General features: G+C 47.4%; 1 protein-coding gene across 1 annotated transcript; it reads right to left on the bottom strand.

Annotated features, from left to right (window-relative positions):
- Window positions 1–8,300: 8,300 nt before the first annotated feature.
- Window positions 8,301–9,177, bottom strand: LOC145796609 (uncharacterized). Its single transcript, XM_082881809.1, has 2 exons — window positions 9,081–9,177; window positions 8,301–8,877 (listed from the first exon to the last, which is right to left on the bottom strand). Exons 1-2 carry the CDS (start codon window positions 9,123–9,125, stop codon window positions 8,455–8,457), a joined length of 468 nt encoding a protein of 155 aa, XP_082737935.1. The 5' UTR covers window positions 9,126–9,177; the 3' UTR covers window positions 8,301–8,454.
- Between the last annotated feature and the right edge of the window lie 8,969 nt (window positions 9,178–18,146).

The raw sequence follows: 18,146 nt of genomic DNA, 5'->3' as shown, positions 1-18,146 counted from the left end.
ATCAGGAGACGCGGCAATCAACTGGTTCGACTATGAGGAATCGGCAGAGGCCACTGGATGGCTCGATGATCAACCAGATGTAGTGGGAGAACCCCAGCCAGAACCGGGCCCGGCAGGGGCGAGAGTATCAGTTGTGGCCGGAAGAGCCGGAAGTCAAGCTATATTGCCGGAGAGCGCCGGTACGAAGAATTTCGCTCTGGACGGAAGCATTGTGGATGCAAGAAAGGCTGAACAACAAGCTGCACCGGTGCAGATAAAACAACAAGGTTCTGAGAGAACCGGGAAAGCTAAGATCCATGAAGGGATCGAAAGTGCTGCGGGCACAAGAACGGAGAATGCTGTGGGCATACAGACTGAAAGTGCTGTGAGCACGAACATGCCCGAACCGGACGGGTGCCTTTTGAATGCTAGCGGCATGTGGTGGGAAGACGATGACTTATGTCTTGCCCACACGGATGAAGATTGGGGAAGTAATCAACCGGATGACACTTGGTACCTCGATGAGGTGGACCACATGACGAGAAGCGGGCGGTACTTCAAACCCCCGCACCTAGACCAACCCGAGGCATCCGGGAAGGATAGAGAGGCGGAAAAGCAGAAGGAGAAGCAGATTGAAGAGGAAGCTGTGCTGAAACAGTTAAAGAAAATACAAGCAGACATCTCCATCTGGGGACTGCTTATGGCATCAAGAGTACATAGGCAAGCTGTCCTATCTGCTATGGACAAGTCCAAACTCTCCATAGATACTACCCCTGAACAGCTGGTCAGGCTGGTTTTTTCGGGAGGAGGTTCCCCGGCATTGACCTTTTCAGACAAGGAACTACCGCCTGAGGGCACAAATCATAACAAACCCCTCTACATTTTCGTGGAATGTAAGGATAAGTGGATACCGGTGGTACTGGTTGATACCGGGTCTGCTATTAATGTCTGCCCGACCAGGACGGCGTATGCAATCGGGTTGAAGCCCGCAGACTTCGTCCCGACTACTCAAGTAATCAGAGCATACGACAATACCAGCAGGGAAGTGATGGGGACTGTCAGAATTCAAACCAAGGTTGGTCCAGGACAACACAACATTGAATTTCATGTCTTGGACGTTCCCGCAACCTTTAACTTACTTTTGGGGCAACCGTGGTTGCACCAGGTCAAGGCAGTCTCCTCCACTCTACATCAGATGCTGAAATACCCTCACGGGAAGGGCGTAGCAATTGTTTTTGGGAATTCATCAATCCATCCACCGCCGGAAGTGTCCACACCTGTATTGGAAATTGAGCACGGCACAGAGGATGTGTTTTTATCGGGGTTCACTTTGGCTAAGGCTCGAGTGGTACAGAATGTCATGGCTGTGATTGAGGGGGTGTACGTTAGTGTTCAATCAGTCTACCTCATGAACAAGCTACAACACATCCCCGGAATGGGATTGGGAAGAAGCGGCCGGAAAGGCGTCGCGACATTGGCCGAAGTGCCACACAACCCTCACACCTTTGGATTGGGTTATCTGCCCACCAAAGAGGACTGGGTGAGGAAGGGTATGGAAATGGCCGGAAGAGCCAGAGCAAAGAAGGCTGGGAAGCCGTTTGAGTTAATGCATAGGCCGATCTGGGGTACCCTAAACGCACGCTTCGTTCGGGAGGGGGAAGACTTTCCATTTTGCGGCTTCCCAGGGCCATGGCTGAACGCGAAGAGGAAGCGCGTGCCTGGTTTCGAGATCTTCTTCGACTTGCAATTATCTGGGGATGACGTTGCCGAAGAGCAGACAGACCCACCAACTGAGGTTGAGCAGTGTAAAGCATTGGATTCTGAGAGCACCGAACTTGAGATGGGGGTAGCACTGGCGTGTCTACTTTCAGATCCTTCGATCGACCAAAAGTGCTTGGGGGATAACTCCTCGGTTTCCATGATTAGAGATGAAATAGTTGCGGGCTTTCCAGCGACTATCTTGGACGCATCTATCGCACCCTCTCTCACTTGGCAGTACGAGGATGGATTTTTGTCCAGCGACACCGGGTCAGGTAGTGAGCCGGAATCTGATTTCACCGAGTCCTGTGAGTCGGAATCCTGGGGATAATAACCCGGATGCCACAGTTATGTCCAGGTCGTCTTTTTCTTTCTCATTTGAGTCTGTTGTAACCGAGAATTTGGACGATTTGGATGAACTTAATGAGAATCAAGTGACTGTGGTTTCTGAGTACTTTTCTATGCCCTTAATTTATTGCATAAATTCAGACTTTCAAAATTTTGATGAAAACGACGAGGACGAAATTCCTCCGGTTTTGCAATGTTTAATTGAGCAGGAGCAGGAAAGATTTGTCAAACCCTTAACAGATGAAATCATTACCATGAACATTGGTATTGAGGAGGACCCGCGGCTGGTCCAGATCGGGTCCACGCTGTCTTCGGAGGAGCGCAAGCGCTTAGTCGCTTTATTAAAAGATTTTAAAGATGTTTTCGCATGGTCCTACGAAGACATGCCTGGGATCGATCCTGAGATTGTACAGCACCGGATCCCCCTTGACCCCGAAGCCCGACCTGTTAAACAGAAACTCCGAAGGATCCGCCCCGACTGGGCTCTCAAGATCAAAGAAGAGGTCACCAAGCAAATCGATGCAGGCTTCCTGATGGTATCCGAATACCCGACTTGGTTGGCCAATATCGTTCCAGTGCCGAAGAAGGATGGCAGGATCCGGGTATCCGTGGATTTAAGGGATTTGAACAGAGCTAGTCCGAAGGACGACTTTCCCTTACCGCATATTGATGAATTGGTGGACTTCACAGCAGGGCATGCTTTGCACTCATTCATGGATGGCTTCTCAGGATACAATCAGATAGTGATGGCACCAGAAGACAGAGAAAAGACTGCATTCACCACCCCGTGGGGGACTTACTGCTACAGGGTAATGCCATTTGGGTTGAAGAATGCCGGAGCTACTTATCAACGGGCCGCGACCATGATATTACACGACATGATCCACAAAGAGGTTGAGGTGTATGTGGACGACATGATATTCAAGTCCAAGGAAAGGGAGGGCCACTACACCGCCTTGCAAAAGTTCTTCCGAAGGATCAGGGAATTCCGATTGCGGTTAAATCCTCAGAAATGTACTTTCGGTGTTACAGCGGGAAAAATGCTTGGGTTTCTGATTACACAAAGGGGCATCGAGGTCGACCCTTCAAAGATCAAGGCCATCTTAGAAATGCCACCACCAAGGACTGAAAAGGAGGTGCGAGGCTTTCTGGGTAAAGTGCAATTCATAAGACAGTTTATCTCAAAATTAACCTAGACTTGTGAACCACTTTTTGGTCTCCTGAAGAAAGGCAAGAAGTTCCAATGGGACGGCCGGTGCCAAGCTGCGTTCGAACAGATCAAAGAATATCTTCAGAACCCGCCCGTGTTGTCGTCGCCAGAGCCGGGGAAACCGTTGATTTTGTACATTTCGGTGACTGAGACTACAATGGGCTGCATGCTCGCACAAGAATCGGAGGATAAGGTGGAGAGAGCCATCTACTATCTGAGTAAGAAGATGTTGGACTACGAGACCCGCTACACTCCGCTCGAGAAGGCTTGCTTAGCTCTGGTATGGGCTACCAGGAAGCTGCGGCACTACTTGTTAGCTCATTCCGTAATGTTGGTTTCACGATTGGATTCCATCAAGTACCTCTTTGAGAAACCAGCACTTACGGGTAAGCTAGCTCGTTGGCTACTGTTACTCTCCGAATTCGATCTGAAGTATGTGACACGCAAGTCAGTCAAAGGAAGAGCAGTAGCAGAGTTCCTTGCCGACCACCCGGTTGAGGGGGATGAAGCGGTTGAGTACCTATTCCCAGATGAAGCCATTTTGCACATCAACGACGAATATTGGACGATGTACTTTGACGGAGCATCAAATCAGTACGGGTACGGAATAGGAGTGTTGCTGATAGCACCCGACAATTCTCGTATCCCTTTAGCCTTCAAACTCCGGTTCAAAGTCTCGAACAATGAAACAGAATATGAGGTGTGCATTGCCGGCCTAGAAGCGGCCTTGGAACTAGGGGCAAGACGTTTGGACGTCATCGGGGATTCAAACCTTGTTGTTTCTCAAGCAAACAGAGACTGGAAAGTCAAGGAAGAAAAGATAATGATGTACCACCAGACCTTGGACTTGCTAATCCCTCGGTTTGAAAAGCTAAACTTTGCTCATCTTCCAAGAGAGAACAACAGGTTCGCAAATTCTCTAGCAACTCTATCTTCCATGATAGACATCCCATTTGGAATCCGGATGCGTCCAGTCGTCATTGACCAGAAATTTGCGCCAGCCTATGAGTCGATCGCCACTATAGATGAAGTTCAGGATGAAAACCCCTGGTATTATGATATTTGGAATTTCTTGGAAAAGGAAGCGTACCCGCCAGGGGTAAATGCCAAGGATAAAAGGGCAATCAGAAGAATGGCCGTCCAATTCATCATCTGTGGGGGTAAACTGTATAAGAGAGGTCATCTGGGAATGCACAAGCTGTGTGTTGAAGCCGAAGAATCGAAGCGCCTGATGGAGGCCATCCATGGAGGAGAATGCGGTGCGCATATGAACGGAGTAATGCTAGCACGAAAGATCCTCAGACAGGGTTATTACTGGTCCACCATGGAGGAGGATTGTATTAGTTTTGTTCGGCGATGCCACAAGTGTCAGATTCATGCAAACCGCATGAACATCCCGCCGTCGAAGCTGTACAACATGACTTCGCCATGGCCATTTTCAGTTTGGGGAATCGACGTGATCGGGGCTGTCACTCCGAAGGGGTCAAATGGGCATGAGTTCATCCTAGTTGCGATAGATTATTTCACGAAATGGGTCGAGGCCCAATCATATGCGGTGTTGAAGGCGTCACACGTTGCAAAGTTTATCAGAAACAACATCATTTGTCGCTATGGGGTCCCAAACGAGATAATTTCAGATAATGGTTCCCACTTCAAGAAGGAAGTAATAGACTTGTTGGAGAAATACAACGTGGCTTTCCATAAGTCATCTACATACCGGCCGCAAACCAACGGAGCGGTCGAGGCCGCCAACAAGAATATCAAACACATACTGCAGAAGATGGTGGAAACCTACCAGGATTGGCCAGATAAGCTGCCGTTTGCTCTGTGGGGCTACAGGACTTCAATCAGAACTTCTACTGGAGCGACTCCGTATTCATTGGTTTATGGGATGGAGGCCGCTCTACCTATCGAGATTGAGGTTCCGTCATTACGAGTATTGGCTGAATGCCAAATAGCCAAGGCAGATTGGCAGTAGAGCAGATTTGAGGAACTCATGCTTTTTGACGAAAGAAGACTGAAAGCACTGTACCACATTCAAGGCTATCAACGCAGAATTGCCCGGGCTTTCAACAAGAAGGTTAAGTCCAGGAATCTAAAAGAAGGAGATTTGGTGCTCAAGGACAACCGAGCTCCCATCCACGACCCAAGGGGCAAGTTCAAACCCAATTGGACTGATCCCTACATCATCAAAGCTATCTGGTCAGGTGGAGCTGTGGTTCTGATGGATCTAGATGGCCTAGAGTTTTCCCAACCGATCAACATGGACAAGTTGAAGAAATACTACCCTTGAGAGGCTCGCTAGGCCGAAAACCCGAAAGGGCGACCTAGGCAAAAGTTAGAGCACAAAAAAATTAGAAAATATAAAAACTGAGCTCGCAAGGCTGAAAACCTGCAAAGGGCGGCCTTGGCAAAAGTTAGAGCGCAAAAGGAGAGTGAAAATACTCGAGTGAACCTAAGCCTGAACTACGTAAGGCTTGATTCCCATCTTTGGGATACGTAGGCAACTTCACCCTGAAGTTCAGCCATAAACTCTTCCCCGATCAACTTTGTCCATTTTGACCATCTCGGTCATCTTTATCCATCAGCATTTATCGCGATCTCCGGTACAGTGCTATTCAGACTAGGGGCAACTTTCCGTTGCCGCGATGATGCAACACGATTCAGACTAGGGGCAACTTTCCATTACCATGTAGTGCCGCGGTACTCTTCAACTAGGGGCAACTTTCCAGTTGCAGGGATCTGGGGTTGTGTATCTCAGTGACAGATCTTCGGCGTGTCCATTTCTAATCCATATCGAAAATGGTTTTGAAAAGTTTTAATAAAAGTTGACTTTGTTCAAATTAATCTCTTTACAACTAAGACCATTTTTGGACCAGAGCGAAAAATTTTCAGTACCACAATCTTCAATTTCATTGATTTCAAAATAGAGTTCTCCTGCTCTTGCATACAATCGAAGTTGCTTTTTATTACATTCATAAAGAAAACTTGAAAGTACTAATAAAGCAATAAATTCGGGGCATAGTCAAGTCAAGTATCCCTGCGCTCCCTCCCAGAGCTGGTCGAAGCCTCTAACGCCAAGCTAGGCCCAACTTGTGCCTCCTCGTTGAGCCAATCCAGGCACTCGTCAGACAAAGTGCAATTAAAAGTGGGAGCAGGAGCCAGGAGCTCTCTAGTCCTCCATGCTGTGGCATACCGGGCAAGTTGTGCACCTCGGACCGGGAAAGCAGCTGGGTACTCAATCCCCTCTGGTGGGCAGATCTGATCATGACCAAACTGGCGCAGGAACCGGAACGGAAAGTAGAATACACAGTGGGTTAAACCAATCAATTGAATCCCGATCAGCCGGGACATGCTATAGCTCATTGCTGGGAGATTGAGCCAAGGACAACGCCAAGCAATACGGTCTGTGGACAAATTGCACATCCAATCAAACCACCATCTTTCGTCGGGTGCATCGACTAGGCGTTGTCGAAAGAAATAGCCTCGAGCCGAGTAGGCCGGGTAAGAGTCCACAACCTGCAACTTGTCCATTAACCATACCTGGGGAGGGATGAAAAATGAGAGAATAAAGAATAGAGAGGTGTATGATGAGAGAAAAGTAAGACAAGCGTTTTGTGAGAAAAACCGAGCCTGAGGGCCGAGTGATGTGAGCAAATATATATGTAAGGTTGGGTGGGAAACATTACCTACAGTAGCAGTGGACTCCCAGCAAACCTCGTCGTCTCCCGGCGATAGACAGAATCCAAGCCCATCAGCGTCTCGGCCAAGGTCATGGCGATGCAGCTCTTTCCTTCTCTCAAACCTTGGGCAACTTCAATCAGACGAATGCTAGCTCCGCCGAAGTCCGAGGAAAGCAGAAAGTAAGACAGCAAACACAAGCAAAGGGCGTGTTGCCGGAAACCTTGCCAATAATGGTTGCTGCGGTCACCGGCGTCGGAAAAGCGATGGATCAAACCAAGGATATCCAGTTCCCCACTACAGATTAGAGATCGAGCATCATGCACCGTGAGCCCACACATCCGCCCTAAAGCCTGGGCATGGCCAAAGCGGAGCTGGGGCAAGATCTCTTCAGAGCATTCAGACTCCATCAAAACCTGAAAATCTTCAAAGGTTGGACATACCTCTTGACCGCCAAAGCTAAAGACATGCGTCACTGGGTTCCAAAACCTCGCCACGGCATGGAGGAAAGGGAGATGTAGCGGAGTGCGGCTCAGCGTGAATAGTGCATTCAGGCCGAAACCCCAGAAGTTCAGCTTTTCCGAGCCATCTAGAGAAGAGATCCAAGATATGAGATTTTCTGCGAGAAACGCCTCCATCTTTGTGCAAAACTAAGATGAATTGAATCAAAGCATGGAGCTAAGGCTTTTATAGAGGGAAAAACACTATTCAGGAGGACACGTGTCGAAAATTGGACGGCTGCAGGGATAAGTGGCCGGCCGGCCACCTTTTCTAGCTGGCCGGCCACTTCTTGTTACAAAAAATGGCCGGTGGCCTCCCCTTGGGAAAATAACTGGCCGGCCATGCTCCAGTGTATGCCTTTGGCCCTATTTTACCTTCTGGGGGAAAGTTTCAAGCATTTCCGTGCAACGGATGTGTCAAAAGCCTCTATTTTCCTCTGTCTCGGATGCGTTCCGGTGCCCAGATCGTCCGAAGTACACTTCACTTTGTTTTTCGAGTTGTTATTTTGCTTATCGAGTTGTCGTTTTGTTTATCGAGTTGTCGTTTTGCTTATCGAGTTGTTTGTCGAGCTGTCGTATTTCGTGTTTTTGAGTTGTTACTCTTTGTTTAAGCTTTTTGTTTAAGTCTTGTTTATCGAATTGTCAACATTATTGTATTTTGATTATCGAGTTGTAAACTTGCTAGGGTTCTGTTATATCTTAGTAAGTTGAGTTGCTTAGTTTGTTGCGTCGGTTCACTACCTGACCTGGTGATTACACAATGCACACTCCCATTCAATTTCATTTTTTGTGCAAAATAAAATGATGCGATACGATGCTAAAAGTTTAAAATACAAACACCTTTTCAAAAGCTGTTTCATTCCATCATATTTTACAACGAACAAAGGTACAAGTTTTACAAAAAATAAAACTGCCTAACAATATGCAAAGTGCTACAAACTAGTAGCAAAAAGGAAAATAAAGCAGGAAACAGCAGCATTAATGCCCTCGGGAGCGGGAATGAGAAGCACTCCTCATCCTCTTCTGCGGGACAACCTCTGCACCATCATCATCATCCGGGTCGGAGCTGTCATCCTCGGGATCCCCCTCAGCCTCGCCTCCGCTCCCGGAACCAAGACCGGAGTCCCTCTCTTCAGCAGATGTCTCTGATTGACGGTCGGTAACCTCCTTCTCCTCCTCCTCATCGGGCTCCGCCTCTACAACGTGTGCCCTGCGTCTGCGAGAGGACCCTCCTCGAGCTCCTCGGAAAGGCCTGGATGGCCCAGCTCCGTGAAAAGGCCTAGATGGCCCAGCTCCCTGAGAAGGCCTGGATGGCCCAGCTCCCTGAAAAGGCCCAGATGGCCCAGCTCCCCAAGAAGGCCCAGGTGGCCCGGCCCGCGACTGAGCATATACAGGAGGCATCTGAAAGTCAAAGAGTTCAATACATCAGTCCAAACATGTACATCAGATGCAGATGCAAGCAAAAACTACATGAAGTGGGTGCATGTAAACACAGTGTAAAAATGGGGTGTGTGTCAGATGTGCCCTACACAAATAGCCTACCAATGCAGTAGAAATCAGCATGTCATCAGAAGTATGATAAATGCCAGAAAACTGAAGGGTACCTGAAAGCCCATGATGGACAACTGTGCCTCCCTCCGCAGGACCATGCCCTCGAGTGAGGCTACCAATCCAACCACCTCCTCCACGTACTCTCTGGGTGGCTGCAAATACAAGCTCAAATCATCCACGAATAAAGGTGTATCTAAAGCATTTGAATGATAAATGAAAAGCAGTAGAACATACCAGCGGTGACTCGAGATCAATGGCATATCGATGACCGGGCATCGGAGGCTCAATCGGGATCGGAGTCGGAGAGGTAGCCCCTAACTGCCACCCCATCAGCTCAGTCGGCATATCCGGCCACCCAGGATGAGAAAGAGTCGGAGAAATCGGGGGAACCGGCCTACCCCCACCTCTAGATGTACCAGCCCTGCTGGTGAAAGGGGCGTCTGTAGCCCGAGCCCGAGCCTGGCTAGAGGATGGCATACCAGCAGACCTCGTCATCGGGGTGCGAACTCCTGTCAATGGAGGCATCAGGTATGTATGACAGTAAGTGGCGTAGTCCCCCTCCTCGAGATGCAGCAAAGCATCAGTACCCAGCATAGCACTGACTACCTCCTGGGAAGAGAACCTATCAGCGGTACGCATACTGACTGGGGGTGCTGCGGGAGGGTCCTGAGAAAGGTACCCCCATACCTGACGTAAAAAACGTTCCCCCAGAAACCATGCTCTACCAACAGGTCCTTCGAGCAGGAGCCTGTACTGGGAGGTACCCGATCCTCCGAGATACTGAAATCGGAGACCATCACCCAAGGGTGCCCAGGGCTGCCATGTGATCTGCGGATAACAAGTGCACAAACCAATCAGAAATCGAGAATATGCTTGGCAAATCAAAGATGAAAATGGAAGGGACTGAGAGTTCTGAAGTACCTCCGATGGGCGCACAGTGTCAAAATATTGCCGCAGATGAAGGAGAGTCTCTCGGGGTCTCGGCCGGTGCTGGCCCTCGAACACCAGTGAGTATGGGGTCATGAGGGGCCCTACCACCTCCAACTCCGGGGCTAACGTCGGGAAATAGATGTAGACCCATAACTGAGAAAAGCAATGCAGAATGTAAATACAAAGTGCTGAGGGCAAAATATAGACTGTAAAGTGCGTTGTGTGTGCAATGTACAAAGTAATGAGGAGCAGAAATGTAAATCAAGAGGACAGAAAGTACCTCCCAAGCTCTCCAATAACCGCCAAGTAAATCTCCCTGCCCGCGGGAGGTCGCGCTCATATAACAGTAAAGGGTAGCCAGGCCGGCGCCACCCCAGTCGTATCGACTGACCTGTGATAGGTCGACCAGAGCGCTCAACAGATAGAGCCCAACAGTGTTCCCTCTATCGGCGAACAGAGTAGTCCCGAAGAGGAACATAAGAAAACCGCGGGCATACTGCTCTGTCTTCTCAGGAGTCCCGGGCTCCATCTCCGCCCTCCGAAAATGGGAAGAGAACCAAGTGTATCGAACTCTCCCGGAAGCCCTGTCAACAAGCGGGCGGGCCCCCAGCAAATGAATCCAAGCGGCCTCCCACTCGCCCATGTCCTCGTCATAAGGAATGGACCAACCTCCTATCTCCAGGCCAGTCAATACAGCGAAGTCCAGCGGGGTCATAGTCAGATCCCCAGTGGCGGAAAAATGGAAGGAGTTGGTGGTGTCCCACCATCTCTCCACCAGGGCTGCCATCAGTGTCCTCCTGGCAGGACAACGCGATAATCCCATGCAGAAGGCCCCGAACCCTGCCAGGTCTACTAAATCCCGGACAGCCTCCGGGAGCTCTGTATACCAATCTCTCGCGGCAGTGGAGCTATATCCCCGCACATTGCGAGAACCAACCTGTATTCAGAATGAATACATGTGTCAGTATAAAAATGAATGAGCTGTGTGCCAATGAAATGAATGAGCTGTGTGCCAATGAAATGAATGAGCTGTGTGCTAATGAAATGAATAAGCTGTGTGGAAGTAAATGGGTTGCGTGTTCAGAAAATCAGAGTTTGGGCTGTGTGTTCTACTCTCAATCAGTGTGGGCTGTGTGTTCACCATCAAATGGGCTGCGTGTTCAGAAAATCAGAGTTTGGACTGTGTGTTCTACTCTCAATCAGTGTGGGCTGTGTGTTCACCATCAACCTAGGCTGCGTGTTCAGAAAATCAGAGTTTGGACTGCGTGTTCTACTCTCAATCAGTGTGGGCTGTGTGTTCACCATCAATCTGGGCTGCGTGTTCAAAAAATCAGAGTTTGGGCTGTGTGTTCTACTCTCTATCAATGTGGGCTGTGTGTTCACCATCAATCTGGGCTGCGTGTTCAGAAAATCAGAGTTTAGGGCTGTGTGTTCTACTCTCTATCAGTGTGGGTTGTGTGTTCACCATCAATCTGGGCTGCGTGTTCAGAAAATCAGAGTTTAGGGCTGTGTGTTCTACTCTCTATCAATGTGGGCTGTGTGTTCACCATCAATCTGGGCTGCGTGTTCTACTCTCAGTCAGTGTGGGCTGTCTGTTCACCATCAATCTGGGCTGCGTGTTCAGAAAATCAGAGTTTGGGCTGCGCGTTCTACTCTTAGTCAGTGTGTGCTGTGTGTTCACCTTCAAATTCGGGCTGTGTGTTCGACAAATCAGTGTTTGAGCCGTGTGTTCACTTCTTAACTAATGTGTACCGTGCGTTCGCAATCAATTAATGAGCCGAGTGTTCAGAAATTCAAGTGTTTAAGCTACATGTTCAAGATGCAAACAAAGGACTATGTCATAAGTTAAACTGTGTGTCCTAGCATGGCAAAAGCACAAAATGCACGAAAAATGCAGAAAATAAAGTAAATACCTCTCGTGCCTCATAGGAGAGGTGATGCTCTGGCTCTCGCAGAAGTAGATCTCCGGGTGCTCGATCATCAAAATCAGTAAAGTGACGAAAAGTGGCCCGGGGAAGAACATGCGCCGGCAGGGCGTACCTCTCGAGAATAAAGGGTCGAACCCTCGGAGGCAAAGTCATGACATCAAAATCATCCCCGGCACCTGGAGAGCCTCCACCACGTGGAAAATTACCCGCCATTTTAACAAATCTGCAAAAGGAGCAAAAATGAGCCAAAATTGGAAAAAGTCAACAAAAGTCAACCCTCGGGAAATGAAAAAGTCAACAAAAGTCAACTCCCGAGAAAATCTTCCAAATATTGAGACAAACTCACCTCAAGTGGCGAAAATGAGAAAAGAAGCCTCGAAACCAAAATTTAATCGCTTCAAAGTGCTTGAAACTGATTGTTTTCGCGAAAACAATTTGCGTGGGGCGTTGGAAAACTCGTATAAAGCCCGGATCTGAAGAAAAAAATGGTTTGGGAAGCAAGAGGAGAAGATCTCTCGGCTGAAGTTATGAGCTCCGAATGTATGGGTGAGAGGATATATATAGAAGAAAGGGAAAAGACCAAATTACCCACGGATTTGGGCAGGTGGCCGGCCGGCCACCTTTTCTAGCCGGCCGGCTGTTCACTTTTTGAAAAACTAGCCGGCCACCTCCCCTTGGGAAAATAACTAGCCGGCCATGTTTCCCACATGCTCACCTAGCTCTCTGCAAATTTTGAGGAAGATTGGAGTCCCCGGACCTGAAAAAGTTCAAGAAAAGTGCACTTCCGGTCGCGAAATTGCTCCGCCGGAACTTCAGCTTCAAGTTCTGACATGTGTCTCATCATTATTCATCGAAATCAAGATGTATCCTTTTTGAATGTGTTGTAGCCTTTCCAGGAAGTGAATCGGAGGCCGTGATCGAGTCGCCTTCGCCGAAATACGCGTTTCCTTGCTCGTTATTTCGTAACAAACGGGCACCTTGATTTATGCTTGCTTTTGCACTATCATGCACATAACTTGCATTCTCGTGAGCATACTTGCATTATTATGTACATTTCTTGATATTGCCATACCTCTATGCTTGAGCATGCATTGTCACGCACGTTCCTTTCTCGCATCGCGATGCGTTCACTCGCCGGCACTGCGTGTGTCAAACTTTCGAAATCACATTGAATATATGTTGTTAGCATATTGTGTTTGTTGCATTTCTCTCTTTTGCAGGCACGCTATTGTATGTACGGTTCATTTGAGGCTGGTGCGACCAGACGAATCGCGCAGGTATCGTATCTTCTCCGTGTGAGACGTGGCCAGGATTGAATAATTCTCCGCATTCTTAACTGCATGAAATGTAGTTGTAGCTTTGCATTCTTGCTTAAAACTGTTGCATCTCTTTGCGAATACTTGCTTCATTACAGCTTGCTGCATTTGCATGATCATTGAGTTACCTCCGGCTCTGTGCATATCGCTTCGCATTTTTCCCCCTTGCCTGCGGGCATGCATGCGGGCACATCTCTGTTTATGTTGTACGTTTGTCTAAGTCTTCGGCCTTGTCAAAAATGGGTCGTCTCTGGACTTTAACATTCACTCCCGTCACTTGTGACTTCCGAGTTCTGTCAAAGAGGGGCAACTGTAGACACCCCATTTTTGACCGACCTTAAGACTCAGACATCACCAATTGAGCGCTCGGTGACGTTGCATATCGTGCTCGTTCAGAAGTCTCAGAGTCGCGGCCGTGAGCCTTGCCTCCGGACTTCCGGACTCTTTTGTGCCTTGCCTCGGTTTGCGAACCAAGCTCGGTTTTCTCTGTTTTCTCTTCGTGAAGGGAGGGAGAGGTCCCGTAGACCATCTCTCAGTGGCCGTGGGCTACATTTTGTGGCTGTAGGCCATTTTGCCCATTTCGGAGCCCGGTTCCCGGTTTTTCGGAGCCGTTGGCCGTGTGCCTCGGTTCGGGACCGCTTAACCATCTCCATTTGCTCTGATTTTTGGCATACATCTTATTTTCTCCCTTTTAAGGGACACTGAGGTCTGAGAGACCCACTTCGTGGTCGAATACCACTTTCGGTGTTTAACAAGCAGTTTTCGGGGCCCCGAACTGCGCGTTTTGGCCCCCGAACATTCGTTTTGCATCGGTTTTCGTTCATTTTTGGCAGGTACCTCTGTTTCATCACCAGGAAGGCTGTAGAAGGGTGGGAGGCCAGCAATTGTTTCAGCAACCAGTTATATATCCTCCGGCGTCCTCCGACGCCCGTTTTTCTCACTTCCGAGCCAATGTTGAACACCCTTGGGCCATTTTCTTGAACTTTTAACCATATATTTGTGATGTACACACATGGGAGGATCCTAAAAGTTGGTGGCCGGCTAGTAATTCCACCTGACCCTTTTGAACCCTTCCTAAAAATGGCCTATTCTCTCTCCTGTTTCACTGTTTCCAATTTTGAACCACAGGGTTGTGTTGAGGACACCTGGGAGGACACCTATCTGTGGTGGCCGGCCATTAATTCACCTTGACCCTTTTGACCCCTGGCCGGCCGGCCATGGGAGGTAGCCGGCCGGCCACCTGCAGCTCCAAAACCTGGCCGGCCATAATCCTTACAGTGTGTACTTTACAGTTGTATAGTTGTTTTCCCCAAAAAATATCTGTATCCGGGGGACAGGTTGTGGGGAAACGTTGGTCCTTTTTTCCCCACTCTTTCCCTCCTTGCCCTCCCTCTCCTTGGTCCATATAACTGGCCTCCAGTTTTGGTCCAAGGTTGGGAAAATTTTACCTTCAAGCTTGCATACACATATCTCCCTCCATCTATCTCTTTCAAGCAAAAACAACCAAGTTCTACCACCTTTTCTTCATCACCACCTAGCATCACCACCACTACTCCACTCCAGCAGTTTGAGGGCGTTCTCCTAGGCCTAAGGGTGCTGCAAACTCAAGCCAAGAAGCATCCAAGACTTGTCTTCAAGGGTAAGTCCTTTTTTCCCTCTTTTGAGCTCATTTTTGTATTATTTCTTAGCCACATATGCTTACTGTTTTGAGCTCCGACCAAAATTGAAAGTTCCCTTAATTTGATCTCTATTTCATGTTTCATTAAGGGACTTTTGTCATTTGAGGTCCCTACCTTACACTTGCTTCATTATCCTTCTTAAATGCCATTATCTTGCATAGTATTTTTGGCCTGTGTGTGATCTGTTTTGGAGCATGATGTAAACTGTAGATAGGCTCATTTTGAGCCCCTCTTCAACATTGAAGAAGGGTTCATCACTTTTTGGGACCTCCATCTGCCACTTCATGTTATATCCCTCTTTGGTCCCCATTTTTGCATGACTTGGCAGCCCCTTGTGCTTCTGTTTTTGGTCATTTTATAGAACTGAAAATAGTCTTATTTTGGCCCATTCTTCATGTTTCATTAAGGGTATTTCATGGTTTGGGACCTCCATCTGCCACTTCATGTTATATCCCTCTTTGGTCCCCATTTTTGCATGACTTGGCAGCCCCTTGTGCTTCTGTTTTTGGTCATTTTATAGAACTGAAAAATAGTCTTATTTTGGCCCATTATTCATGTTTCATTAAGGGTATTTCATGGTTTGGGACCTCCATCTGCCACTTCATGTTATATCCCTCTTTGGTCCCCATTTTTGCATGACTTGGCAGCCCCTTGTGCTTCTGTTTTTGGTCATTTTACAGAACTGAAAATAGTCTTATTTTGGCCCATTCTTCATGTTTCATTAAGGGTATTTCATGGTTTGGGACCTCCATCTGCCACTTCATGTTATATCCCTCTTTGGTCCCCTTTTCTTGCATGATTTGGCAGCCCATTGTACTTCTATTTTTGGTCTTTTTACAGAACTGAAAATAGTCTTATTTTGGTCCATTCTTCATGTTTCATTAAGGGCCTTTCATGGTTTGAGGCTTCTTTTATACACTTCATGTTATATCTCTCTTTTGGGCCTCATTTTTGCATAGCATTTTGGACATACTTGCATATTGTTTTGGGTCCGGCCATCAACTGTAAAATGCTTTATTTTTGGCCCCTATTCAACATTGTTGAAGGGCCCCTTTGTGTTTAAGGCCAGCAACCACTACTTGCTTCTGGCCAACAACCACTACTTGCTTCTTTGGCCATCTTTTGGCCCATTTCTTGCATGAGAGTTTAGCCATACCTGTGCTGATTTTTGTAGTTTTCCATAAACTATAAAAGATCATATTTTGGGCCCCTCTTCAACTTTTTTGAAGGGCCCTAATCTGTTTGAGGTCAGCAGCTGTGAGTTGTTTCTTTATCTCATATTTAGGGCTATTTTCGCATGCTAGTTTTTCCATACCTGTGCTCGCTTTTTGGCCATGCTTTGAACTGTAAAAATGCTTGTCTAGGGGCTTCCTTGCTTCTGTATGTTCATCCCATTTTCAAATTATGCATGCATTGCATAGCTATAGGCCATTTCATGCGCCAAAATTTATATTTCGGGAGAGATTCCATGCATCGGGTGTCATTTCGCCTTATTTCGGGGCTGTTTTCCCCTTCATCTTGCTACTGATTTTTGCATGTTTGCATGTCATATTCCATGTCTTTGTCATGTCTCATTAGAGTGGCATTTCGGTGCCTGAGGGTCGGTTCTCGGTTTGCGTGCACGCGTGCACGCATTTCGAGTTGTCTTGTTGTCATCTAATGGCCTCCTATGTGAGTGTGGCTGAGGCTCTCTCATGTTGGTGTAAGCCCATTATTGCATTGCATATGCCATTTCATCCATAGCATTGTGCATGCTCGGTTGTGTATTACCTCGTGTAGCGTGTATGCCATTCCATGACATTGTGTATGTTAGGATTGTATCTTAGTTACATTTCATGCATATCATGCATATTGCATCGTGTCCGGGATAGGAGTTAGCCCGGGCACGGGAAACGAGGTGCGTTTCGTACTCCGAGTGACGGAACGTGTCTCAATTCCCAGTCACTGACACTCCGGATTACCCATGATGGAGTTAGGTTCTTGTTGTGTTTACACGTGCATTCATTCTATATTGAGTTGCACATTTCGACTCCTCTACCATCATGCATCGATATGCGTGATTGGTGGCACGAGGATCGAGGCATGCATATATCTGTGAAAATACATTGCCATGCCCCTTTCCTGCTCTCTGTTGCAGCAAAATGAAGAATCAGCAACTTTTTGGAGTTTGGCGCGCATTTCTAGAAAAGGTGTAAACAGAGGCTAATTGGGGCATCCCAGTGGATTTCCACGCAAGGCAGCCCAGACATGCATCATTCATCAGAAGCAAGGCAGTCCTTGGCTTGCACGTCAGTTTTACAGCTTTCTTAGTTAATTTGTTAATTAATTAGGAATTTGTATATTATTTGGATTGTAATATTTATTTGGACTGTAATATTCTTTTATTCGGGACTGTATATTTACCTGCTTATGATGCAAACTTGGTGTGTGGATGAGTGTGATGTATGTCTTCCAACCCCACGTCTTTCTTCCCTTTTATCTACCTGCTTATGATGGTTAGATTAGGGCATGTTTTAATTAGCATACAGTATGACAGCATGTTTGCATCATTCATCTGTTTTGCATGCACCGGGCTCGGCGCATCATACTAACTGCATTTGTATTTCAATTCCAAGTTGAATACATGTTAGCTGTAGCATTCCATATGCCATATTTAGAATAGCCGAGCCTGCTATAGTTTGCATTCTTGCATGTGTTGCATTAGGCATTTCTGTATACTTAGGATTCATGCATGATTTCTAATGAGTTTTTGTTTTGGCTTGGAGTACTCGGTGAGTTTTATGCTTTAGCATCCTTGCATGCGTGTGAGTGACTGCCATAAATAGCATGCTTACCATGAGGCTAAATGCTTATGTGATATAACTGTCTGAATGCCTGTGGGTGAAGGTTGGGTTGTTTAAATTGGAACAAATCATTGACTGTGAGTTTTAAGCCCACTAGATAGTGGCAAAACCATCTTTCCTAAGCCCACCTGAGGGTGGCAAAATCTACATTTTTAAGCCTACTTGCGAGTAGCAAACCATTTTCAAATAAACAAGCATGAAATGTTTTGTTCCAATTCAGGCGACCCAGTCTATACTTATATGCTGTGTGCATCACATAGTAACCTAGGCTAATAACCGGAATAAGAACACACAAAGTTTTCAAAAATAGATATCACGGTTAGTAGACGCCGATCTTTGATCGGGCGAGCGGGGGTGCTCACGAAGTGACCTTCCCCAATCGTACCCAAGTTCCCGAGCCGAGGCAACTTTGGTGATGACGGA

This window comes from Camellia sinensis, chromosome 8, assembly GCF_055761805.1.
Source record: "Camellia sinensis isolate YWXY chromosome 8, ASM5576180v1, whole genome shotgun sequence".
Taxonomy (NCBI): Eukaryota; Viridiplantae; Streptophyta; class Magnoliopsida; order Ericales; family Theaceae; genus Camellia; species Camellia sinensis.
Note: the sequence above shows the minus strand (reverse complement) of the source record. Positions and strands in the feature narration are given on the sequence as shown.